We start from the raw sequence: 25,066 nt of genomic DNA, 5'->3' as shown, positions 1-25,066 counted from the left end.
CCCATTTGCTAATATTCACACAATGGCTCACACTATTAGCAGTCAATTTGCATTCAATACACTCTCCAACACTCTCAAACAAATGCTTTTCGGATCTAATTCCATCAAGACTGAGGTTAGAAACATCATTTCTCTATTGCTTGATGAAGTGCTACATCCATTCTATATTTTCCAGGTTGCCAGTGTTTGTGTTTGGTTGAGTGAAAATTATTATGTGTATGCAGTTGCAATTGCAGTCATGTCAAGTATTTCATCCATTATTTCAATGTATGAAACAAGAACAAACATGGTCAAACTTAAGGAAATGACAACATTTAATTGTGGAGTTAACAAACTTTCTCAACACAATAGTATTCATCAACACTATGCATCCAATGCAAAGAAAAAGAGATCAATGTTAGTATCATCAAGTTCTGAACCTGTCTTATCAATAGATGATGCATTCTCTTGGAAAGGTATTTCCAAACATCGTATTGATTCAACGGAGCTTCTTCCTGGGGATTTAATTGAAATTGAAAATGGTATGGTAATACCTTGCGATTGCGTCTTGCTTCATGGACAAACCATTATGAATGAAAGTATGCTCACAGGTGAAAGCACTCCTACTAAGAAAGTTCCAATACCAAAATCTGGAACTGAAACAGAAAAGTACAATTGTATGCGCGATAAGACTCATACTCTCTTCTCTGGTACTCAAGTAATTTTGAATAAGCCAACAGCTCTCTATGAATCCTCAGAAGAGGAGATTGTTTGTGCCATGGTTATTCAAACTGGTTTTCAAACAGCAAAAGGAAAATTGGTCTTGTCAATTTTGTATCCCAAGCCAAACCAATTTTCTTTTTACAGTGACTCTATGAAATTCTTATTCATGATGTTCTTGTTTGGTATTGCTGGTATTTCGTACAGTTTGTACAATCAAAGTGTTAAGAATGCTCCATTGGGTGAAATGATCATTTCTTGTTTTGATTTATTAACTACTATTGTACCTCCTGCATTGCCTATTTCAATGAGTGTTTGTGTTTCTATGGCTATTTCTAGACTCAAGAAAAAGGGAATATTTTGTATCAGGTAAGTTATTACACGCTGCTTGTTGAATTCACTCAAATAATCAGTCCTCCAAGAATTAATGTCAGTGGGCGTGTCAATATGGCATGTTTCGATAAGACAAATACACTAACCAGAGATGGTCTTGATTTGCATGGCGTTGTTCCAATAGGACCAAAGGGATTCGAACACTTGATTAAGGATAATGAAATGTTGAATCATTTAAAGCATGCCACCAATTCATTACTTCATTGTATGGCTTGTTGTCACAATTTGTCATATGTTTTTGGAAAGCTAGTGGGTAAGTTTTTTTAAATCGAATTGTAATTCAAATTAATAATACTTTAATTCAGGTGATCCTTTGGACGTTAAATTATTCGAAGCCACAACCTGGGATTTGGTCGAATCAGATAAAGCTAGTACCAATCAAAATAACAAGAAAGCATCGTCTACCAACTCTATTACCATCTCTGCACCACAAAAGACTGCATCATTTATCATCCTCAAGATTTTTGATTTCAAATCTGGTTTGCAAAGAATGTCAGTGGTAGCACAAAACGAAAATACTGGAGATTTGCACTTTTTCGTTAAGGGTTCCGCTGAAATGCTCAAGACTCTCTCACATGCTCAAACAATTCCAGGTGATTTTGAAAAGGTTCTCTACAAGTATGCACATAAGGGTTATCGTGTTCTAGGATGTGCCAGCAGAGTTATCAAGTATAAGGAATTGTTAAAAATTCTAGAAAAACCTGAATCTTTTGGAAGAAACTTGGTGGATCCTCTTATTGCCAAATATACTGACCAGCTCACAAGAGAGGAAGTTGAATCTAAACTGGATTTCCTTGGTTTAATTTGCATGGAAAACAAACTTAAACCAGAAACACCATCTGTGATTAGAACACTAACCCAAGCTAACTTGAGAGCGTGTGTCATTACTGGCGATAATCCATACACGACAATTTGTGTTGCTCGTAAATGTTATATGCTTCCAAAGGGAAAGACTCTTTATTTGGCTGAATTTGCAAGCAAGGAAGCACTTGCCATCAACCATGTGCAAACTACCAATGGTCCATCAATCAATGAGGATATTAACGATAATGCAATACTAGGCAATCCTATGAAACATTATCTCCCTGCAGTTTATGATAAGATTATTTGGAGAAATGTTGATGATCCAAAAGCCCCTACCCTTACCTCACGTGAAATTATCAGAAAGGACTTTAGAAATGAAAACTTTGAATTGGCAATTATTGGTGAGATTTTTGACACAATCGTTTTCTCACACAAGGATTATGTGGAAAAGACCAATGAAAATGCCAAGATGGGAAGAGGAAATAAGATTGAGTATGTTGATGCTGAGAATCCTTCATTGCTCCATATTATTCTTTCATGTTGCCATATCTATGCTAGAGTTTCACCTTCTGGTAAAATGAAGGTGGTAGAAGAGTTGATCAAGATGGGCTACATGACTGTAATGTGTGGAGATGGCAGTAACGATGTTGAGGCTTTGAAAGCAGCACATGTGGGTGTTTCTCTTTCAGAGGCCGAAGCAAGTATTGCTGCACCTTTTACATCAGTTCAAAATTCAATTCGATCAGTTGTGGATGTAGTTAAGGAAGGAAGAGCTGCACTCTCTTCCAGTTTCCAAATGTTCAAGTACATGGCCTTGTATAGCTTGTTTGAATTCTTTGCGGCCGTTCTCATCTATAGACAAAATGCAACAATTGGTGACACACAATACTTGTATATTGACATGTTCATTATTTTACCTGTTGTTCTATTGATGGCCAATTCCAAAGCCACAGAAACTCTCCATAAGGAAAAACCACCAGAATCTCTCTTCTCTAGATTTGTTCTTGTTAGTTTGCTTGGTCAAATTTTCTGGGGATTTGCTTTAATGTTGGGAGTTTTCTTTGAAATTTTATTCGATACAGCATGGTACAAACCTGCTCCACTTCACAAAGATCCAAAAGACAATATTGTTAGTTTTGAAACAACTATTACATACCTTGCATGTTGCTTTGCAGTATTGAATTCAGCTGTCAGTCAGAGTGTTAGTGAGCCATTTAAGAGACCTCTCATAACTCACAACTTTATCTATGTCTTGCTCCTTACTATATTGTACTTGTTTACCACTTACATATTATTTGAACCATGCCATTATTTAAAAACAGCATTCCAATTTATTAGTTTCCCAATGGAATTCAAATTACGTCTCTTTGGATATTGTGCAGCTCACTACTTTATTGGATACTTTTGGGAGATGTTCTTAATTTGGAGAATTCCTTTCAGACAATTAATCAAAGGTTTTACAATTTACAACATTTTACGTTTTATCAAAGCCATTACATGTGCTAACGATAAGTCTTGGTTTGGTAGAATTTTAGAAAAGCTTCTTCAAAGAGAAAAGAGAAAGTGGAAGCCTTACAAACAACTCAGATCCAATCTCGGTATCCAAAAAGTGAGAGAAAGAATGAATTCGGATAAGAATTCGAAACATGCTCTCCAAAAGTCTTATGATAAGACTTCAACAAGTGATGAGAGAAGATCATTGTTGGCATAGGATATTGGAATAAACTGAAGTTTTCATGAAATGATTTGAAATTACAACACCAATTTAAAAGAACATGAAGAATTACCTTTTTCCATACCAATGCCTTACTAAACATTCATGATGTAGCAGACTTGGCCGAGTGGTTAAGGCGACAGACTTGAAATCTGTTGGGGAAACCTTCGTAGGTTCGAATCCTGCAGTCTGCGTCTGAAATTTTAATTTTCATGTTTGCTTGCAATATGCATATTCTTATAAAGTAAAAATTGATTGTACCGTTACCTTAACCAAAGTAAGCGAGAAGCGGTCTTGACCGAGTGGTTAAGGTGATTGACTAGAAATCAATTGGGGCGACCCGCACAGGTTCGAATCCTGTAGACCGCGAAATTTTTACTAAACTGTATGTTGTGGTAAAAAGATTATAGTTCAATGGAATCATCTTATGAGAGAGCACAAGCCAGTCAAACTGCTCCAACACAAATTCCTGTTTGCACCACTAGAATAAAAAATGTCATCACAAGTTACGCTGCTTTTAGATGTTGCCAACAACAGAGATGCAACTTTAAGAGCTGAATTTTATTCCAATAATTGTAATTATCAACAATTTGTGAAAATTATTCGTGAAGAGAGTAAGAATCGTTTGAAATTAAACGAATCCTTTGTAGAATGTTACAAATCAGTAGAGTTGATCTTCCGAGGACATTTTCTTCCCTTTGATAGTATCAAGCAAATTACACAAGTTTAAATATCCATTCTTGAAGAGTTATAAAAAGATGAATCAAAGAAAGGTCAAAAGGAAAGACAAAGCAGAATCTATTTGGGAAAGAATGGAGAAACTTGACAAAATTGTTAGAATTCTTACTGAAAATAATTACAAATCTATGTATTATCATATTAATAATTTATTTAGAGATTATGAAAATCAACCGAGCTTGTTGTTTGTTATTGGCTCTCATCCGAAAATGGATTGGGTGAATTTGGTTTCTGCTCTTGCAAAATCTCCCGAGTTGACCAAACAATTGTTTAACTTTAAATATTATTCATTAAATGCACTACCAGAGAAATTATTCCAAATAAGACATGTAGTTTCAGAATTAGTCAAGAAGGACATTTTAGCATTACAATTAGCTACTAATTTTAGAAATGATAGAGAGATTGTTCTTGATGCATGTAAACACAATCCATTGGCTTTACAATTTGCCAGCTCAGACTTGAGAAATGATAAGGAATTTGTAATGAAAGTGTTGGGAAGAAGATTTAACACACTGCACTATGTGGGAGAGTCTTTATTATCCGATTCACAAGTATTGAGAAGAGGAATGATGTCTGAAAAAGAGTGGAGACATGAAAGATTTGATTCATTGAATACTTTTGAATTGATTGAAGAGATTTTGAAGAATAGACCACTAATGGTTCTCAAATTTTATCATTTATTGGAAGAGAGAGGTCTTGAATTTAGAATTGACTCAATTTGCAACAATTTCAAAATAATTATTGAAAAGTCTCCGTTCCAAATTCAAGAAAGTATCCTTTTGAGAAATCATACCAATCTTTTTAATTCAATTGAAAATCCAAATGTAGCTCTGAAATTTATTTCCATTGGATGTTGTGAAAAATATCGTGCTTGTAAAGATCATTTGCTCCAATTAACAAAATCGAAATATCCTCATTTGGAAAATCTTTCAATGGAAACAGAGGAAGAAAAGTACATTTTAAAAAACCATTCAAATGGTCTCATTACATGTAAAGAAGAATTGAGAAATGATAAGAATTTTGTACTGAGATATTTTCAATTACACAGTAATAGAAAGAGAATGATTTCCATTCTTAGCATTGGAGAGGCTTTGTTAAATGACCAAGAAATATTGAAAGAATATCTTGTCACTAACGGTATTCCAGTTGATGATGAGAATAATCTATCATCAGAACTCTTGATGAAACAAATTATTTCAGTCTACCCATTTTCCATTATAAGATTTTACAAGTTTCTAAAGAATGAAATAGAGTTCAATATCGCCTCTTTTAACTTCCAAGAACTTTGCAGAGCAGCACCACTTATTACCGATCTACAATTTGCTTCACTATTTATATGTAAGAATTATTCTTTTTATTATAAGCTATCAGATGAGCTAAGGAAAGAGGCATCTCTTGTTAAGCTACTGCTTTTTAAAATTGGGGTTAATATTCATTTTGAAAAACTTCCTTCTGCTTGTTACTCAGATAGAGAAATAATGACCCATATATTGACAACACCTTCATATCACTATAGGAAAGAAAGTAATTCAATTTGTTATGCTGTTTGTAAAGCATTCCCATTTGATATTGACCTTATGAAACAAGCAGTCAAATGGCATGGACTGACACCACTCGCTTACATACATCACGACCTGTTACTAAATAATAGGGATTTCTGTGATTGGTTAATGGACAGTCGTTACCATCCACAATCATACTATAAGTATCTTCCAATAGACTTTGTCATGAAATGCATTAGGAAAAACAAAGTTTGCTACAAGTATTTTGGACAGACATTTAGAGAAAATAGACAAGTGATTGATCTGGCAATGGAAATGGGTGTTCCAATCAAGGAAATTACAGCATGTCAAGCATTCAGTGAGCATTTGTGGGATAGTTCACCAGATAATTTTGTAGATAATTTGTGTCATCCAGGTTATCAAGTGTTTCTCAATAAGGATCTACTGAGGAGAGCTATTGAAAGAAATTCTAAAGTTTTTGACAATATTGAAAAATGGAAGAATTATCCTGGATGTGAGTGTTTATCCGAGCAAGATTGGACAGATTTGAAAAAGTTAGCAAGTGCCATGGAATAGTTAAATTGGATGGCAAAATTGGTTTATTATACTTAGTTAAGCAATTTCGAATTCGAACGAAGTTTTTGATTCAAAAATGAATTCCTTTATTTCCTTTATTACTAATTTATTAAACAACTAATAAGGAACTCAAAATAATCATCAATGCAACCAATACAGTATTGACTACAGTCTTTGCTTGATTATTATTTCGAGGATGGAAACTATTTTGTGGATTAGTGGACCCAGAAACACCCTTGGAGAATGAAGGATGTATTGGTTCTGAGCTGGATTTTGAAACCAATGGTTGAGGAATTGAACTTTTGGATGGTACAGGTGTAGGTGCTGATTTACGATTGGCAACAATGGTCATGTACTTTGGATAAAAGTCGTTCTGTCCAATTCCTGGAGAGCACGCCAGTTTTTGCCAAGTAGGAAAGACATCTGAGCGAGGTCTTTGGACGAAACCTTGTTTTTCATCGACAATGTACAAACATTGAAGAGATTCAAAATCAATCTCAACTTGCTTTCCATTTCTATCGACAAATCCTTTAGAAAGATCAAAACTAAACATGAAATCATTAATGACCATTCTTCCCTGATAACTTTGAGCAAACATTGGATTGAATGAGAAGGAAGCAATTTCAATTAATTGATTTGAGGGAAGGGCAATTTGATTGTCAACCAATTGAGCAATATATTCATGGGAAGGATATGTGAGAGGTCTATTAATGAAAGCACTCAAATATTGATTCAAATCCTTGTGAATTTCATATTTGAGAGAGGCACGATAGTTGACCAAAGTAGAAACTCCAAATGATGCAGGAATTTCTCTTTCTAAACCCAAAATGGCCATTGTATAAACTTTTGTTTCGATAGGAAGAGTGATTGTTTGAGTGAATTGTGTTGAATCTGTTGTAAAGTCAATTGGAAGAAACTTCTTCGTGTCCTTGTCCACACCAACAAGACACAACTCTTTTGGATTCACATTCAAAATGCCAAAAGAAAAGAAATGTGTAAAGGAGAAGGATGCACCACCACCTTGTGGAGTAATAACTTTTTGCATGTCAATTTGGAAAACTCCAAACAAATCATATCCTTTCAAATTGGAAGGAATCGAATAGCTGTTAAAATCAGTAGAATCTGAAAGGTCTGTATAAACAGCAACTCCAGATGTCTTTTCAGTTAGAAAGGTATATCCAATATCGGTGAATGATTCTGTTCTCCATTTGAAAGGATATCCAACTGTGACATTGAATGGCACTGAAAAGATTTCACAATTTGTTGTTTGCATGAAAGTCAGCACCAGGATGATTACTGACAGGAAGAAAAGCGCTTGTTGTTTGATCATTTTTTTTAGTGAATGATTCGAATAGTTATTGTTTGAACGTTTCATTTTAGGATAAAAAAAACTAAAAGCTCACGGAGGTTATCATTAACTCCGTATTCCTTCTTAATGTCCAATATCCAATAGAAATTGATCAAATTCCTTGCCTTTCTAACAGGAATCCTACTTTACAATACACTTTCGAATTTCATATTTTCATCAATATTCGAAATTCAACTCACACACACAACTTTTTACATTTTATTATAACCAGAATAGAAGAATTTCAACAGGACAATAATCAGGGCACTACTCCCCAAAGCCACCACCCAAAACATCAACAAACAATTCAACGCCAAACATCCACAAAATCCACAATCAAAAGCACTCTCAGCTCGATGCTTAATACTTCTGTAGGGAGAATCTCTGAAACGATTTCCCTTGAAACTTTTCATGACATATTTCCATTCACCATTATTGGTCTGTCTATTGTTTTGGTCAATGATTTGGTCTTCGTTGGCTGTTGCTTGTTGTTGGATTTCTTCATCTTGATTCGAATAGTACATTGCATTATTGGAAACTGATTTGTTATTCTTTCGAAGACCGTAGCCACTGGAAGTATCATCGAGAAATGAATTTTCCACATTGTAAAAGATGTAATTCTTTCTATATAGAGGGAGGAAACATAGACAACTGTAGAAACATCCACCACAGAACAACCAACTCAAAATGGCGAGGACGAAACTTCTTCGAATAACTTGTTGGAGTTTTCGTTGCTCATCACTTTCTGATAGCCGAAAACTTGGTTTATCTGAATAAATAGGAGGTTGATTGTGATGATCTGAAGTATTCTGAAGAACAGCCATTGAGGATTCGTATGGAATTGCTGGTTGATCGCCGAAAGGATGGTTGTAATTCGAATAATTTAGATTCGATTGATTCGATTGTTGATAATGATGAGAATGTTGTATTTCCCCATTCACAACAACCTCCGGTTGGGTATGAGAATTGGGTTTTCGAAAGGAAAATCGAGTTTTCCTTACTCCCGATTGATTTGTGAGTGAATGAGTTGGTTTCATTGCATAGTAAGTTGCCTTGGAGAGGTTTTCATCGTAGGTTGAAGTTCTGTCCTCAGAGTCAGTTGGGAAATCGAGCATTTTTTTCTTTGATAAGCTCTGGATTTATTTGGTTTTATGGGTCTTATCTATTTCCAGTTTTTGGTTAATTTAGGAATTGGGATACGAATAGTATTAAAATTTTAGATGATAAGAGTGTAAGCAGCGATAGATCAGTTGGTTAGATCGTAAGCCTAACACGCTTAAGGTCGCGGGTTCAAGCCCCGCTCGCTGTAACCTTTTTTAAATTCAAACATATATTTTTTAATCCATTTTCTATTTTACATAATTTCGCATCCCTTCTTTACATTAATATCAATAGCCTTTTGGAACACCTCATCAACACCCTTTCTTGTACGAGCAGATGATTCAATATAACAAACAGCTCCAATATCCTTAGCTAGCTTTTCAGCCTCCGCATAACTCACAACATCAGCATCTGAATTCTTTCCTCTCATATCTCCCTTAGTTCCAACGAGAATGAATGGAGTTTTTGCTGAAAAATTCTTAATTTCAGGTATCCACTTGGTACTGATATTGTTGAATGAGGTCTTGTTGGTAACTGCAAAACAAACTAGGAAACAATTACAAAATGTGAATGATAAATGTCTCAATTCATCGTAATCTTCTTGACCAGCCTAAATAGTTCATAATGTTTAGAATATATAGATCAATGTGATGTTTCGTATAATGTTGTTGTTACAATATTACGTACAGTATCCCAAACAGATAATGTTATGTTATTTCCCTTGTGTTTGACATTTGTATCGTAATTTTCAAAAACTGTTGGAATGTATTCTTCTGGAAATTCATTATTTACCTATGTTATTCGAAACAAAATTTTGATGAAATATTATTGGTAAAATAGGAAAATTATGATGATACAGATGAAGTGTGATATTCCGAACATTAAAATACAACATCATAGAAATGGCGTATTCGGACAAGTTTCCACAAGAATCGAATAAAATCATTGAAGAAAGTGCAAAACAATAACACCTACATAAACCATCAATAAACATGTTTTGCCGACAGCACCATCTCCTACGGCAACTACCTAGTACACAATTCGAATAATTAAAGATTAGTTTGACATTTTCTACTACATCAACCTACTTTCACTTTCGAATCCTTCTTACCCATTTTTTTAATTGTTTTGATGAAACAGTTTATTGATAGTGAACAATTTACTCAATTGACACGTGATGTGTAACGGTTTTTTGACTTGACAAATTTTTAAATGGAAATCACTATTTGATTTTGAACAGTGTTTCAAAGTTGAAACCTGTGGATCCAAAACTGATATCCCATCCACTATAACAGGAAGAATTGAATTTTATTTGAAAATGCACTATTGAAGATTCCCTCATCACATTGTATTGCAGTATTTAATGAGAAATGCAATAATTTATAAAGTTTCTAAATAGTGCCTGAGCAGGTGGTGCTAATTTATTTTACTTGTTAATATTTAAATATGGATGAATGATTGAATTATTATATCTTGATAAATACTGTGAAAATCAATAGTTTTGCATCCTATTTTCATAATAGTCAACACTTGTTAAGGTGATTCAAAGATTTCACACTCATTAATCTCATAGATCATCAATGAATTTATTTGAACACTATTCAAGTATAATCTTGATAATAATAATTATGAGTTGGTATATTCTCTCAATAAATGATAATTCAGCTGAAGGATAACAATCTCCACTAAATCATTAAGCTATTGCAGGGTTGCAATATATTCTAAGAGTTTCTGTTTCTTAGAGTCATCTAGTTTAGCATATTGTGCAAGAAATTCTCTATCTGTTTCCCCAAAATGAGCCAGTAACTTCCCAACATTTTCTTCATTATTCGATTCTTCACCATTATCCAATGGATCCAGATCTAAAATTTGTTTTAGTTCGCTAGTGACAAGACTTTTGACCTGCCAATTTGAGGATATTAAAGTCCAAAGAAATGTTATCATCTTCTAATTGACTTTCTGGTTCAGTATTCACTTGAAACTCTTCAATTGGCTCCAACAATGGGGGTTCATGATCTTCACTACCTTCAGCTGCTTTATTTTCCAAACATGTTGCTGATGGTGATGATGCAAACTTTTCGTTTAAAGTTGGTTGCGCCATCATCTCTTGAAAATGTGGTGGTGAAGGAGGATAATTCAGTGGTGGTGATGGTGAATTACCATGTTGATGATCATCTGCACATTGATTCAATGAGCACGAACTATTGTTGTTAGAAAAATCTGATATATCAATAATGACTGAAACTTCAGATGAATCGGAGAGAATTATTGTTTCATCACCTAAATGATGTGAAGAATTTGATTTTGAATTTGTTGTTGTGGTGGGAGGTGTTAATAAATCAATAGGAGAGGATTGATCATCAATAATAATTGGTGATTCAAAAGTATTCCTGGATTCCTCTTCCGGTGATGAATTGCGTTTTCTCTTCTTTTTGTTGTGTTTGATATTTGGTGTTTCATCATCATTGGAAATATCTGATGCGAATTCTTCTTCGGGTGAAGAATAATTATATTCATCATCTCCTTGAGCATTTTCACCATTATTTGGTTGGTTATCTTCTTGTTCACTTTCTGTTTCATCGTCCTCTTCTGATTCTTCGGATGAAGAGTAATATTTAATGGCTTCAGAGTAGAGTCTCCTCTTGTTTTGCAGATTGTTTCTCTTGCTTCGTGTTAGCATTCTTGATGTGAGGAATATTTTTTCAGTTAGTTGATAATAATAGATGGTATTGTTTGTAACGGTAGTTTCATTTCTGCCTATTCACACAAATTATTTTGCTTTTTAAAAATTATTAAAAATTATTTTAAGAATTTTAAAAAATAAAATATCTCTTCTCATCATAGTGACTTTTCAAAATATTGTTCAGAGTTACATTAGAACATGATGGAACCATAGTTCTCAGTTTTACCCGTTGTTAGATATTGTACAACAACCATCATGTTTATGTTAATCATCATTATTTTAATTTATTAAAAAGTTTAAAGAAAATGTCTCTACAATTGGCTACCAAAACATTGTATCACAACAAGAAGAAGACTGACCAACAAGAGGATGAAGAATATGATTTCTTTCCTCTCCGATTATTGGAAGAGTCTCACTCATTAAAGAAGGCATACACACATTCTAGAAGAAAACAGCTTGGATATTCTTCTGTTGGTGGTGAAAGTAATACTACTGGAGGCTCCGATCATGTAGCTTTAATTGATTTACTCGATACTGCTGGACAAGAAGGTTGGTTTTTGTTGTCTCTCATTATTAACAAGTGTGCTAACCTCTTTGCACTCACTCAACAATAGAATATAGTAGTTTGAGAGATCAATACTATAGAACATCATATGGTTTTCTTATTGTTTTTTCGATAACAGATTCAAGTTCGTTGGAAGATTGTCAAACTATTTGGGAACAAATTTTGAGGACAAAGGATGTTGATTCATTTCCTTGTGTACTTATTGCAAACAAGAGTGATTTGGAAGAGGAGAGAATAGTGTCAAAACAACAAGTTAAGGAAGTTGCACTTCGTTTGGGCATTCCTTATTTTGAAACAAGTGCCAAACAAAGGATTAATGTAGACGAACCTATTCATGAACTAGTAAGAATGTGTGGAAGATTGGATGAATACAGATTTTCTATTGTTGGCTCTGGTGGTGTAGGAAAAAGTGCTTATTGCACACAATTCATTCAAAATGTGTTCGTAGAACAATACGACCCAACAATGTAAGTTGCTTCTTTGAATATTACTGAATGTTATTATTATAGTGTAAGTGAATTTCTTTGAATATCATGTTTCAAACAAATGTTATTAGGAGGATTCTTATAGAAAACAAATAGTTGTTTCAAATGTTCCTCTCGATGATGCCCAAAGTAGCTCAGTATCATCTTCCACAAGCAAAAAAAAGTCTAGTGGAGGAGGTTTCTTATCGAGACTTTTCAAGAAGAGTGAAAAAAAGACTGCCTCAACAGTTTCACAAGCTTGTTCATCCTCTATTGATCTTTCAAACGAACAAACTATCAAACATCCAAAATCTGATGCCAATGTTGCTGCCTTGTGTATGAATGGCCTTTTAGCAGAATGTCCAAAAGCTCTAGGCCCTCTTGTTACCTGTTCAAATTGTAAAGCTGCGTTAAATGGTGAAAAAAAGAGAAATCATTGGAAATGCTCATTTTGCGATACTGAAAATGTATTACCTTCCAATGTTTCATCCATTCCAGAAATGATTGAACACAAGTTGGAAGAGAGTTCTGTAAATGATGATGACGGCTTACTAGTTTTTTGTATTGATATCTCTGGCAGTATGTGTCAATCTGAGCAATTACCAAGCTACTCTGTTCTTAATTTGGATTTGAGACAATCCGACCAACAAGAAAAGAATAGACGTTTACTGAGAGAATTGGGATTAGAATCTGAAGTTTCTGTTCATAATCAATTTCTTCCAAACGAAAGTCGATCTTCATCCTATGTTTCTAGAATGGACTGTCTCAAGATGGCTCTAGATATTCAAGTTACTGAAACAGCTAGAGAATCTCCCAATAAGAGAATAGCCATTGTTACCTTCTCAAGCAATGTGCAAATTATTGGTGACGCCAGATCACAAACTAGAGCTAGTGTCCCAGCTGTGTTACTTGATAATTTCGAAGGATTGTTCAAGTTAGGACAATCTTATAGAACCTCTATTCTAAACAATGTTTCACTTGCCAATGATAATTTGATTGAGTATATTTACTCAATTGCAGAAGATGGTGCTACAGCACTGTTCCCTGCCTTACTTGTTAGTTTGGGTATTGCAAGTCAGCAAAAAGGTAGCAAAATTATCCTGTGCACTGACGGAGTTGCAACAACAGGTTTGGCTGGTATTAGTGAGGAAATTTCAAAGAGAGCTAAAAGTATCAAGGATCAAGAAGAGTGTTGCACAAAGATTGCAAACTTATCCTGCGAGTATGGCATTAATATTAATGTTTTTGGTGTTGAGGGCTCAAACTGTAACTTGTCATTAATTGGAAAGCTCGCTGATAATACTGGAGGTTTGACAAACATTGTAAAACCAGTTGAATTAAGAAGGCAAATGAGACAAATTATTGATAATCCAGTTATTGCAACCGATGTTAAAGTACAAATGCTCTTCTCCAATCCAATATCACCAAAGAATCAGGAGGTATCTAAATTGGATAAGTATTCAATGGTTACTCAATCAATTAGCAGTGCAACAGCTGAGACAGATGTTACCATTGAAATGGAAGTAAAAGATGATAAGAAGGATAAGGGATTGATTCAAGCACAAATTTACTATACTGCCTCATCAAACGGATGCAAATATGTGAGAGTGGTTAATCAACCAGTTAAGATTACATCTGACAGAAGTGTTTCCTTAGAAAATGTAGATGTTTCTGTATTGTCCTTAAATGCAGTTTTACAAAGCTCCATTCTTGCTGAAAGTGGCAAAATTAGAGATGCCAGATTGAAACTTTTGAGTATGAACAAACTCTTGGAAGAAGTCTCCAAGTCATACGGTCAGCAAGAAGAAATGAATGCATTTGTAAACAATACTCAAGACCTAGATGAAGATTTGAGACAATGTGAAAATGATTCATCAATGAGAGAAACAGACAAACTCTCTTCACTTCTCTACAGAATGAAAAAGTCAAACAGAACTGCATTCCTTGCCGGTGAGAGAAAGAGAGAAATTGTACAAACTAGAAAAAAACACACAGGTCAATCAAACAACAACAATCAATCCTCTTCTTCTAATAGTGGAATAACTCCATCCAATTCAAGAATCCAAACAGAGGACCCATCCATCTTTACTAATAGAGATTGGCTTGCAGAGGAAGAAAGAATTCCAGAACCAGCCAATATTTCTCAAATCACCACACCTACTGATCATCACCACGAGCAGCAAGAAGAAAATAATCACTGCATCGTTTGTATGGATAAGGAGATTAATGTAGTTTTGGTTCCATGTGGTCACATGATAATGTGTGATGGCTGTGCCAACAAGCTCACTAACAAATCATGTCCTACCTGTAGAAAACCAATAACTCAAATTGTAAAAGTATTCAAGTAAATAATTTATTCATCGAATAGATTGTTTTCATCGACATGCCATTTCTCGGCCTGTACTCTATTGTGAAATACAATTCATTCTTCGTTCTCGACTGTTGGTTAAATTGGTGTTTTTGATTTTGCTTTTGGAAGAGCCATATCCCTACCAAAACAAGACATTTTGCTCTTAGGAGAGTTGTTGTGATTTGTTAGCACCACAGAGGCATTGACAACAATTAAATTGCTCATCCTCGGAGCAACTCAACAATAACTCATCCATAAATCCCTGCTCATCAATAAGGGACAATCTTCTCAATTGTTGCTTCTCTTCAGTGTTCATAATATTGCCAATCTCCAATGATGTCGAGTAGTGATGAACGATGAAGAACTCCTCCAAATCGAACACCAGGGACCTATACATTGAATTAAGCAAGTAGATTATGAGTGTACAGAGGTAGACTTGAATTTGTTGAACCGCCATCAAGTTTTGTGATTGAACCTTAAAAACGCTTTGCATCTTACTGCTTATTGTTGAGTTGTTTTGTTTTATTTGTGAAAAGTATGCAGAGAATGAAAATCAAGCTTTTAACCCGAATTTTGATTCATTCGCAACAGCGAAGCGGAGCCAAAACAAAAGAGATTAAAGAGAGATAATCGAATGCGTTTTCCCTTAATATAAAGATCATTCTATTCTAGGTAAACAAGAAGCGATAGGACCGACTTGGCTCCACCATTTCTAAATAGGTTGAATTCTGTTTGAAAATGGAAACCCCAATGAATTTGTCTTTGTGATCAGCAATAGTAGTGGTATCACATTCAGAATTAGTAGAATCAAAGTTCATTCTGGCTCAAGAGGACCAACCCGCTAGAGTTACAGAGATAGGGTTGTATTCTGATTTTATTCCCAACTTCCTTTCTAAAATTTAATTCCTAAGTAATAACCCCTCACACGATCTGTTTCTGAAATGTTTTAGAGTTAAAGGTTTTTAAAATTTGATCATGCCTATTGGAAAATGGAAATTTCTTATAAATATCCAAATCAATAAGCACGCTGCTTCTTCTCGTATTATCGTTTACGACACAACAGATTTTCCCTTTTCATTAGAGAAAATCTCTTCAGCTAACTCCTTCATTCATTTCGTTGCGTGCTTCAGCGCCTTCACTTCCATTATACACCTGTATAGATTCGAACCAATTAAGGCAACTAAGGAAGTAGAAGTACATATTGTATAAAAATTCCCTCATAAAAATCTTAAAATTTTCTATTAATAATTTAAAGTGTATTGTTTTTGTTTTATACATAATGCTATCTTAAATCGTAAAACCTAAAATATTCATAAAAAAATAAAAATCCAAAAATATTTTTAAATTGAATTGAAAAAAAATGAGCAACATTTCCCACGTACAAGTTTTGAAGCAATTTGAAGCCATCAAACCTTCCCAACTCAAACAATTCATCAATGGTGAATTTGTGGAGAGTAAGAGCGGAAAAAAGTTGGACTTGATTTGTCCAGCTACGGAACAAGTTTTGTGTAGTGTTAGTGATGGTTGTGCACAAGATGTTGAATTGGCTGTTCAAGCTGCTGAAGAAGCATTGAATGGAGAATGGGGAAATATGGAACCACAAAAGAGACAAGAACTTATTTATAAACTTGCTGATGAATGGGATAGACAAGTTGAGGAAATGGCCTTGTTGGAAGGACTTAATAATGGTACACCTATCGGAGTTAACCGTTATGTTATTAAAGTAGGTTGATGATGTGATGCGGAGTAGTATTGATATAATTAATTTCAATTAATTATTTTGTGGAATGTTTTTGTGGATATATGACAATTTAAAATTAATTATTATTTTGTGGAAATGTAGAGTATTACCGATACTTGGAGATATAGTGCTGGATGGATTGATAAATTGAGTGGAAGAATTTGTGTTACTGATAAGAAATTCCACGTTTATACTCAAAGAAGCCCAGTTGGTGTTGTTGGTGGTAGGTAGCATTATTAGAATTTAATAATTGAGTCGTTTGTCTAGTTATTTCTCCATGGAACTTCCCAATGTGGTGTTCATTGGTTAATGTTGCTCCTGCTATGGCTATGGGTAACTGTGTCATTTTGAAGCCATCTGAACAAACTCCATTGACTGCACTCAAACTTGCTGACATTTGTCAAAAGGTTGGTATTCCAAAGGGTGTTTACAATGTTGTTATGGGTGATGGTCCAAATGCTGGTGCTCCACTCGTCAGTCACAAGAAGGTCAGTAAGATTGCATTCACAGGATCTACTGAAGTTGGTCGTCTTGTCATGAAGGGAGCTGCCGAATCTAATTTGAAACAAGTCCATTTGGAACTCGGTGGTAAATCACCTGTTGTTGTTTGTCCTGATGTCAATGTTGATGAAGCTGTTAAGGTTGCTGCTTTCAGTATTTTCAATAATAATGGTGAAGCTTGTACTGCTGGAAGTAGAACATTTGTTCATGCTGATATCTATGATGAATTTGTTAGAAAGCTCAAGGAACATGTCGCCACTTTCAAGATTGGATACAATTTGAATGATGAAACTAATATTGGACCATTGGTTGACAAGGAACAATATGACAGAGTTAAGAGCTATATTGAAATTGGTAAAAAGGAAGGTGCTAAATTATTAATTGGTGGTGATTCTGAAGGTTTACCTACTAAGGGTTATTTCGTCAAGCCAACAATTTTCTATGATGTAAGTTTATTTTGACAATTATCTCAATTCTAACACACAATAATTTAACTTGTTTTTCTCTGTTCAATTTAAATAAGGTTGATGATAATATGCGTATTGCTAGAGAAGAAATCTTTGGTCCAGTTCAATCTATTCTGAAGCCATGGAAGACTCTCGATGAAGTTATCACCAGATGTAATAATACTGAATTTGGTTTGGCAGCTGCCATTCTCACTAAGAATGTTGACAATATGTTCACCTTCTCTGACAGAATCAAATGTGGAGTTTGTTGGATCAATAATTATCACAATGTTTTGCATGTTGCCGAATTTGGTGGTGTTAAACAATCTGGTTTTGGTAGAGAAGCAGGAGAAGAGGGAATGAAGGCATGGACTTCCCTCAAGACTGTTATCCTCCAACTTCAATCCAATCTCTAATTTTCTCTCTCCTCTAAAAATTTAATTATTCTCTCATTGTAAACACAATTTATTTATTTCAATTATAATTATTTAAATAATATTTAACATTAAAAAAATGCCCAAATTGCCATCCTTGCATTCTTCATCATTAAAAGGAAGCATCAAAAATCGAATCGGATCCTCTTGCAGCACTTGTCGTTCCATCGACAACATGATGATGACAAGGAAAATATTCATGATGATTATGATGTTGATACTTTTTATTACTTTCAATGAAGTGAATGGTCAAACAAATGATCATCGTTGGGACAATCTGGAGAATATTATAAATAGTGGCATTGCTGAGAAGGCTTTTCCGGGTGCTGTTCTTTTAGTGGCCAATAAGGATGGTCCAATTTATTCTAAAGCCTTTGGAAAGTTTACTTACAATGATGATGAACAACGAGTGATGAATACAAATACGACCAAATTTGATATGGCATCGGTGACCAAGGTAATTTCGACCACATCAGCAGTTGCCTTGTTGTATCAGAAGGATTTGATTTCATTGCATGATAGTGTTGTAAAGTATTTTCCTGAATTTGGAGTGAATGGAAAGAGTGGAATTACTATTGAGAATTTATTATTGCACAATTCAGGGTTGGCTCCAGATCCAAATCCTACCTATAATACTGTTGAGTTTAATTGTAGTGCTACGGAGATTTATCATCCACCACAAGTGTTTACTTGTTCGAATAAGATTTTTAATTCTTGGTTGAATGAAAAGTTGGCTCACAATATAGGTATGTTAAATATTATTTGTTGGGTGACTGAGAAATAATTATAGGTGAAAAATATGTCTATAGTGATTTGTCTATGATTTCACTCATGTATATTATTGGACAAATTGTTAAAAAGAATATGAATCTGTTGCAAATTTCAAATGATGATTTGAGAAGTGATTGCGTATCACAAATTGGATTGAATGCTCCTGGTCATGAAACTTGCTATTTTGAAGCATTTGTGAGGAAACATGTTTTGGAACAACTTGGAATGTCAAATAGTGGATACATTCCAAATAGATATGATGTAAATATTCCACCTGCTTGGCTTGACGAGGTTTATCATCATGATTTGATTCAGGGATATGTTTCTGATGAAAATTGTTATGCACAGGGCGGTATTTCAGGACATGTAAGTTGACAATAATCATGTTAAATAATTAACACTTTAAGGCTGGAATTTTTTCAACATTGCCAGATGTTTACAATTTTATGGACGAATTAATGTTCAGAAGAAGGGAAAATTTCATTGATTCAACAACTTTCTCACTTTTTACATCTGTCAAGAACACTCAACAAAGCTCTAGAGCTTTAGGATGGTAAGTTAAAAAACTGAACTAATTCGAATAATTAATTATTACAGGGATACCAATGCTGAAGGAAATGGATCATGTGGAAGTCTCTCAAAGAAAACATTCTTGCATTTAGGATTTTCTGGTACTCAAGTTTGTGGAGATCCAGAAAGAAATTTATTCACAATCTTTTTGACCAATAGAGTTTATCCTGACAAGAATGTAAATAAGATTGGAAAATATAGAAACCAAGTCAATAGCGAAGTACAAGCAGTTTATGACAAGTACTATGCCAGTGATAATTCAACTGGTGTAATTATTGCAATTGTTGTTATTCTGGCAATAGGTTTGTTATGTGGTGTTGGTGTTACAATTGCAGGATTGTACTACAAATTGAGACTAGAGAAGAGAAATGAATATGCTGGTTTACTGAAATAAAGCTCTAGTCCTTTTGTCCAATAGTAAATGTTGCTAAACGATCATAAGCCATTGGATCAATAGCTTCTCTCTTAGATTCACTATTATTGGGTGATGATTTAATTGAGGGTGGGTTGGAGCTAGAGGCTGGTGGAAGGGGTGATTCACTACCAGATAAAGGACTTGCAAAGTACTGTGTATCTCCCGTAACTATTTCAATATCCTTGTTGGTCAATGTGGCACTTGTGTGGTGTTTTTCGTGGATAAGATAGGCCCTCATTACTCCTTTTCCTTTCACTTCAATTGATCTTTCCTCAAATTCAAATCCTAGATCGTGAACTCTTTCATAGGTTGATCTGGAAACTTGGATTCGGCCAGGTTTAGAATTACTTTCCATTCTCGAAGCAACATTAATAGTATCACCCCATAAATCCTATTTTGTTAAATTAACAGGAATCAATTAATAGAATAACTAAATTTCTAACTTACATATGCAAACTTCTTAATACCAATAACTCCAGCAACAACTGAACCAGTATTAATACCAATTCTAATATCTATTTGAGAAACAGATTGGGGATCTGTATCCTTAAATAGTGAATTGTTATAATCCCTAACCACTCCAAAGGTTTCAATAGCAAATCTAACTACTCTCTCAGGGTGGTCACTCGCTTGATGTAATCCTCCAACGCAGAAATAACTGTCTCCAATTGTTTTAATCTTTTCCAATTCATACTTATCTGTTAACTTATCAAATCCACTGACTATGGAGCTCAACATTTTAACAATCTCATTAGCATTCAAATGACTAGATATGGTAGTAAACCCAACCATATCTGAGAAGAAACATGTAATATCTGGTAGTTTTTCTGCAATGAATGTATCTCCATTCTTCAATTTGTTTGCTACAGATTCTGGTAAAATATTTCTGAGAAGATTTTCAGATCTCTTCTTCTCTTCGGCCAACAGTGCATTTTGCTTTTTCTCTGTTGTTACATCCTTAATGAAACAAGTGAATACTGGTTTAGAATCGAACATTGTCCAAAATATATTAACACGTGCTGGGAAGAGAGTTCCATTTTTTCTTAGTCCATCGAGTTCTGCTGTTTCACCATTTGCAATACTACCAGTAGTTTTTGTTAGATTTTGAAGGATGAGTTTGATTCTATCCTGGCAATTCTTTTCAAATAGAGTCCACATTGGCAATCCAATAACTTCATTAACTTGTTTCATAAACATTCTTTAAAATTTTGTTTTAGATAAATAGTAAAGTAGAAAAAACAAACCTTTGAGCTGCTGGATTGTATATTTCAATTTCATAATTATGATTACATAATAAACAACCTTCGACAGAGGCATTTAGAATATTTCTGACCTTGTCCTCTTCTACATTATTAGAAACTTGATTTTTCTTTTTCTTTTCTCGTGACAGATTGTTGTGAAGAATAAAGTTTCTCAGTTGTTCCTTTGATTCAAGTATATCAATGTTCACATAGTTCAAAATGAGACGTAATGAGTAAATTTCATTCAATTGACCAGAAAGAACGTTCAAAATATAGATCAACAAAACTGGCATTATGAAAAGGCCACCTATTCCAAACAGAATTACTATAACATAGGAATCGTTACGTTGAACACTGGAGACATAGATATCAATGAAATTAAGCATTGAATCTGTCACTCTATTGCTAATCATGTAAATTGTAGAAAAAAATTCATCAAATATTATTCTCTCATTCTTATCAAGGGCAACATAAATTTCATTAATCTTGGTTGCTTTGAGTATGAGGTTGTTTAGCAAGTCGTTCAAACTTTCTCCACAATTGGCTGATGTATTATTGGTGCAGTTGTAACCCTCAATAATCTTGTCTATTTCAGGATATAATCCAACAAGAACAGCATCTCCAGTATTAATATCACCATACAGAAGGCGATTCCAAAGTTCATCCAAGTCAATTGTTAACTGATCCATTCCTTCGTGATATTCAAAAATTTGTTCAGGGGTGAGTAATTCCTCATTGTTGATGGGATACATATTTGTTTGCAAAATACCAAAAATATAAATTTCCTCAATATGCAATGAAACTCTTTGAGAAGTGGTGGCAATCTTGGTTGAAGCATCTATATTTCCAATTATTTCTTTTGCACTATTAATGGTTGAAATCACAATTACAAAGCATACTATAGTTGCCATTAAAAATGTTAGTAGCAGTAGCATAAACAGAATTGAAATCTTCAGTGATGGGTTTTGCAATAAATGGTTAGAAGATCCATGTACTGTATCATCGGCTTTGATTTCATGAAAAACTTTTCCAATTACATCTTTGGGAAGGTTTCTCTCAAACAATTTGAGAATCATTTTTAATTTCCTATTGAGGAAAATGAACATTGCAATCATAAATATGAATATCAGTACTGTCACAATTGCAATAGCTGTCAAATAGTACCCATACACACTCTCCATATCTTGAATACCAAAGTAGAATCTAGACGAAATAGTATTACAGAATTTTCCGTACATATCTGGTAAGGTATCTCTATTGTGCCAAAGATACATAAACTGAAAAGAACCTATTGTTTCATTATACTGAGAATCAGAATAGGTTAGTAAATCTTTTCCAGTCTGAATCATAGTGTTTGTAACACCAGAAACAGACATATTTCTTGGTCTAGCATTAATAAAATGTCCCTCCTTGTTGTGGTGAGGAATTTCCGGATAGTACATTTCTGTAGAGTCAGTTGAATAATCGTGAAACATTTCAGCACTCCATTTTCCACTAAAAGCTAATTTTTCTAAATGCTTGAATTTTTCAATGGTATCCAAAGTTTTTCCTCTATGGTAATTTACAGTATCATTCATACTAGAAAATCCAAATTTTTGTAGAGTGGAGGAGAAGGTTGTATTACCTGAATATAATGTTCTAAAAATCTGGTTTACTCTTAAATCAGAAATCAAACGAACTGAACCCAATGCTGGAATGCATGATTGCTTAATATCTGTAAGGTTCTTGGTCGAGGTAATAACTGTAAATAATGAAAGTGCAACAGCTCCAGAAAACATTAAAATAATTAGTCCTATCAAAGAAATGTAAGAAAAGTAGATGGCAACAGGTTTCAATGGAGTTGTTAGTGCAGTTCTTATCAAATTTTCCTTTTTAATCTCTGGGGAATCAGCAGCCTCAGCAAGATCGAGTGCAGTTGGATCTTCGTTTAGCTCTTTCGAAAAATCTCCATTCTCCAAACCATCGAATATTTTAGCTGATATTCTATTTGAATCGGCTTCAAGGTCAACATTAACTCTTGTTCCTACTCTTATAGGTAAAATTCTATTTCCAGGTTTAAACCTATGACTTTGAAGACTACTGTTTGAGGTATTGTTGATTGATGATGTCAGAGCTTGCTTTTCTGAAATTCTTTTCGAATCTTCATCTTCTATCAAGGATGCATCTTGATACAACTCATCAGCTCTTTGTTGATTGAATAAAACCTTTTCATTGAAACTGGCAAATAATCTGAGAAGATTTTTGTCATAACTATGGAAATAGCTCATCAAGTTTTCAAATGTAGTGTTGCACTCTAGGGTTAATTTTGCAATTGTTCTGTTAATGTTGATTATTTTGCCATAGTCTACAACATCGTTCATCAATTCTTTCCAAAATATTTTCCTTTGTACTGTTATATCTTCCATTTTCTTTCCTAACTTTGAAATAAACTCCTTAATATCAATAATACCCTTCAGTTCTGATAGTTTTCCACTACTTTCATTTTGTGATGCAGTATGGTATTGTTTCAATAAACTTTTCATTACTAAATCAGACAAAAATCCTAATTGACTTGCCTTGATCTTTTTAAGTAAAGCAACTGCGTATTCATACGATGAAGATTGAGGAGTATGAGATACCAATCCATTTTTCTCAGGGTCCCAAAAATGTGCACAGACTATGCTTGATGTTAAGATCAGCTGAGGGTAATTTTGAAAGTTCTTCTGTTGCGCCACAGATTTGATTATTGATACAACTAAATCAACATCAGAAAATAGAAAACTATCATCCAAGTTTCCCTTATTGCCAGACACCATTGAAAATTTGAAAAACATTGACAAGTGTCTCATCATTTTCTTCTCTTCGAATAGTTTAAATAACGAGAAGGCTTCTCTCTCAAAAAGTGATCTAAGGTTACGATATCTATCAGCATCACTAGTATTTTCATCAAAATCAATAATCAAAACCTCACATTCTGTTAAGGCAGTAATAATAATTTTTCTTGCTCTATAGTAGAGAAGTCTAGTATATATTTCCGTAACAATAAAACCAATCAAGAAACCAGTGAGAATAAATCCAAATCCAGAAAGAGAAAATCCTAAACCCATCCCCCAATCTCCTTGTGTATTTACAAGAAAAGAAATTAGGGGTGCGACACCAAGGAAGGACTTGGCAAGGCATAATCCAACCATTATTGAATTATCAACTCTTTTAAAGAAGGGTAAATAGTAAAATAGTATAGGTAATAAAATTAGTGATAAGACTATATGAGATATACTTCTCAGGTACGAGTATTCAAAAGGGATAGAATAGTTAAGGGTTATTTGTAATTGGGTAATTATCAAAACTGCTACTTGAAATAGCACATGCTCTGAAACAAAGGGGCTACTACTTGCTTTTACATGTGTCTCTCCTCTAGTAAAAACACTCATGAATGTCAATAACATTAATGCAAGAATTCCGACATAGCTCAAAACAATCATTGTAATATTTGTAGAAGAGAAGCACATTTGAGATGGAAATCTATTGAGAACCATTTGTGGTTGATCAAATCCTTCAAAAATTACTGAACTAGAATAGTTACAATCAATAAAAGAGGTCATAATAAAAACCATAGTAAAACTTGCAAAAAACGTTAAAAAACCATAAACTCTCATTATAAATTGAAGAAATTTCATATGCCTGCTAGCAATTTGAAATTGTTTGGCAGAGTAGTAAAATATCAGAAGCCCAAAAACTGAGAAGGTAATACAAATAGAAGAGACACCTATCATTGCATTATATGACATGACACTATCAGGCAAATCATCCAAAGATAATGTCACTAAATAGTTCAATATCTTCCACACCCAATTTCCGTAGAGGCCCATTTTAAAGTTTCCTTGTATTCCAACAATGATTGTTGTTATCCAAACATGAATATGGACAATAGTAAATAATATGTACAGCTTCCAATTTCTCTCTGTGTTGCTATTCGACTCTTTTAAACTAATCATAGCATTAATAAAAGCAGATTGTATCTGATTAATTGC

General features: G+C 34.1%; 10 protein-coding genes and 3 non-coding genes across 13 annotated transcripts; 8 read left to right on the top strand and 5 right to left on the bottom strand.

The window, feature by feature from the left end:
- Window positions 1–82: 82 nt before the first annotated feature.
- Window positions 83–2,998, top strand: NAEGRDRAFT_34357 (uncharacterized protein; the record flags this gene model as incomplete). The annotated part of the gene is made up of 6 exons (XM_002676077.1): window positions 83–350; window positions 456–1,068; window positions 1,113–1,345; window positions 1,398–1,773; window positions 1,810–2,182; window positions 2,390–2,998. Coding segments are annotated over 6 exons (2,472 nt in total), but the record flags the coding sequence as incomplete, so codon positions are not given.
- A 725-nt stretch (window positions 2,999–3,723) lies between these two features.
- NAEGRDRAFT_t377 lies at window positions 3,724–3,804 on the top strand. Its single transcript has one exon. It is a non-coding gene; the product is annotated as a tRNA-Ser (tRNA).
- Window positions 3,805–3,898: 94 nt separating this feature from the next.
- Window positions 3,899–3,979, top strand: NAEGRDRAFT_t378. The gene has a single exon. It is a non-coding gene; the product is annotated as a tRNA-Ser (tRNA).
- A 443-nt stretch (window positions 3,980–4,422) lies between these two features.
- On the top strand, window positions 4,423–6,552 carry NAEGRDRAFT_58324 (uncharacterized protein; the record flags this gene model as incomplete). The annotated part of the gene is made up of 1 exon (XM_002676076.1): window positions 4,423–6,552. The coding sequence occupies one exon, from the start codon at window positions 4,423–4,425 to the stop codon at window positions 6,424–6,426; it is 2,004 nt and encodes a 667-aa protein (XP_002676122.1). The 3' UTR covers window positions 6,427–6,552.
- NAEGRDRAFT_68724 (uncharacterized protein) lies at window positions 6,536–7,756 on the bottom strand (the record flags this gene model as incomplete). The annotated part of the gene is made up of 1 exon (XM_002675992.1): window positions 6,536–7,756. The coding sequence occupies one exon, from the start codon at window positions 7,754–7,756 to the stop codon at window positions 6,536–6,538; it is 1,221 nt and encodes a 406-aa protein (XP_002676038.1).
- A 230-nt stretch (window positions 7,757–7,986) lies between these two features.
- On the bottom strand, window positions 7,987–8,889 carry NAEGRDRAFT_68723 (uncharacterized protein; the record flags this gene model as incomplete). Its single annotated transcript, XM_002675991.1, has 1 exon — window positions 7,987–8,889. The coding sequence occupies one exon, from the start codon at window positions 8,887–8,889 to the stop codon at window positions 7,987–7,989; it is 903 nt and encodes a 300-aa protein (XP_002676037.1).
- Window positions 8,890–9,009: 120 nt separating this feature from the next.
- Window positions 9,010–9,083, top strand: NAEGRDRAFT_t379. The gene has a single exon. It is a non-coding gene; the product is annotated as a tRNA-Val (tRNA).
- A 14-nt stretch (window positions 9,084–9,097) lies between these two features.
- Window positions 9,098–9,990, bottom strand: NAEGRDRAFT_80103 (rho family small GTPase; the record flags this gene model as incomplete). Its single annotated transcript, XM_002675990.1, has 4 exons — window positions 9,098–9,485; window positions 9,563–9,667; window positions 9,851–9,904; window positions 9,964–9,990. The coding sequence occupies 4 exons, from the start codon at window positions 9,988–9,990 to the stop codon at window positions 9,129–9,131; spliced, it is 543 nt and encodes a 180-aa protein (XP_002676036.1). The 3' UTR covers window positions 9,098–9,128.
- Window positions 9,991–10,757: 767 nt separating this feature from the next.
- Window positions 10,758–11,555, bottom strand: NAEGRDRAFT_68721 (uncharacterized protein; the record flags this gene model as incomplete). Its single annotated transcript, XM_002675989.1, has 1 exon — window positions 10,758–11,555. The coding sequence occupies one exon, from the start codon at window positions 11,553–11,555 to the stop codon at window positions 10,758–10,760; it is 798 nt and encodes a 265-aa protein (XP_002676035.1).
- A 308-nt stretch (window positions 11,556–11,863) lies between these two features.
- Window positions 11,864–14,935, top strand: NAEGRDRAFT_68720 (ras family small GTPase; the record flags this gene model as incomplete). Its single annotated transcript, XM_002676075.1, has 3 exons — window positions 11,864–12,107; window positions 12,173–12,590; window positions 12,694–14,935. 3 exons carry the CDS (start codon window positions 11,864–11,866, stop codon window positions 14,933–14,935), a joined length of 2,904 nt encoding a protein of 967 aa, XP_002676121.1.
- A 1,366-nt stretch (window positions 14,936–16,301) lies between these two features.
- NAEGRDRAFT_39494 (aldehyde dehydrogenase) lies at window positions 16,302–18,101 on the top strand. The gene is made up of 4 exons (XM_002676074.1): window positions 16,302–16,660; window positions 16,781–16,901; window positions 16,946–17,625; window positions 17,703–18,101. Exons 1-4 carry the CDS (start codon window positions 16,529–16,531, stop codon window positions 18,039–18,041), a joined length of 1,272 nt encoding a protein of 423 aa, XP_002676120.1. The 5' UTR covers window positions 16,302–16,528; the 3' UTR covers window positions 18,042–18,101.
- An 82-nt stretch (window positions 18,102–18,183) lies between these two features.
- Window positions 18,184–19,813, top strand: NAEGRDRAFT_80101 (Beta-lactamase). Its single transcript, XM_002676073.1, has 4 exons — window positions 18,184–18,805; window positions 18,850–19,196; window positions 19,238–19,383; window positions 19,428–19,813. The coding sequence occupies exons 1-4, from the start codon at window positions 18,235–18,237 to the stop codon at window positions 19,792–19,794; spliced, it is 1,431 nt and encodes a 476-aa protein (XP_002676119.1). The 5' UTR covers window positions 18,184–18,234; the 3' UTR covers window positions 19,795–19,813.
- Window positions 19,799–24,226, bottom strand: NAEGRDRAFT_68717 (uncharacterized protein; the record flags this gene model as incomplete). Its single annotated transcript, XM_002675988.1, has 4 exons — window positions 19,799–20,206; window positions 20,263–21,013; window positions 21,060–21,954; window positions 22,231–24,226. The coding sequence occupies 4 exons, from the start codon at window positions 24,224–24,226 to the stop codon at window positions 19,799–19,801; spliced, it is 4,050 nt and encodes a 1,349-aa protein (XP_002676034.1).
- Window positions 24,227–25,066: the final 840 nt, after the last annotated feature.

This window comes from Naegleria gruberi (genome assembly GCF_000004985.1).
Source record: "Naegleria gruberi genomic scaffold NAEGRscaffold_30, whole genome shotgun sequence".
NCBI lineage: Eukaryota > Heterolobosea > Eutetramitea > Acrasida > Naegleriidae > Naegleria > Naegleria gruberi.
Note: the sequence above shows the minus strand (reverse complement) of the source record. Positions and strands in the feature narration are given on the sequence as shown.

What these genes read in the sequence shown, in the direction of transcription:
- NAEGRDRAFT_39494 (XM_002676074.1), top strand. Translation starts at nt 16,529, where the DNA reads ATGGAACCACAAAAGAGACAAGAACTTATTTATAAACTTGCTGATGAA. An exon ending in TTAACCGTTATGTTATTAAA is followed by an intron (nt 16,661 to 16,780) that starts GTAGGTTGATGA and finishes GTGGAAATGTAG; the next exon opens with AGTATTACCGATACTTGGAG. An exon ending in CCCAGTTGGTGTTGTTGGTG is followed by an intron (nt 16,902 to 16,945) that starts GTAGGTAGCATT and finishes TCGTTTGTCTAG; the next exon opens with TTATTTCTCCATGGAACTTC.
- NAEGRDRAFT_80101 (XM_002676073.1), top strand. Translation starts at nt 18,235, where the DNA reads ATGATGATGACAAGGAAAATATTCATGATGATTATGATGTTGATACTT. An exon ending in AGGGCGGTATTTCAGGACAT is followed by an intron (nt 19,197 to 19,237) that starts GTAAGTTGACAA and finishes TAACACTTTAAG; the next exon opens with GCTGGAATTTTTTCAACATT. An exon ending in AGCTCTAGAGCTTTAGGATG is followed by an intron (nt 19,384 to 19,427) that starts GTAAGTTAAAAA and finishes TAATTATTACAG; the next exon opens with GGATACCAATGCTGAAGGAA.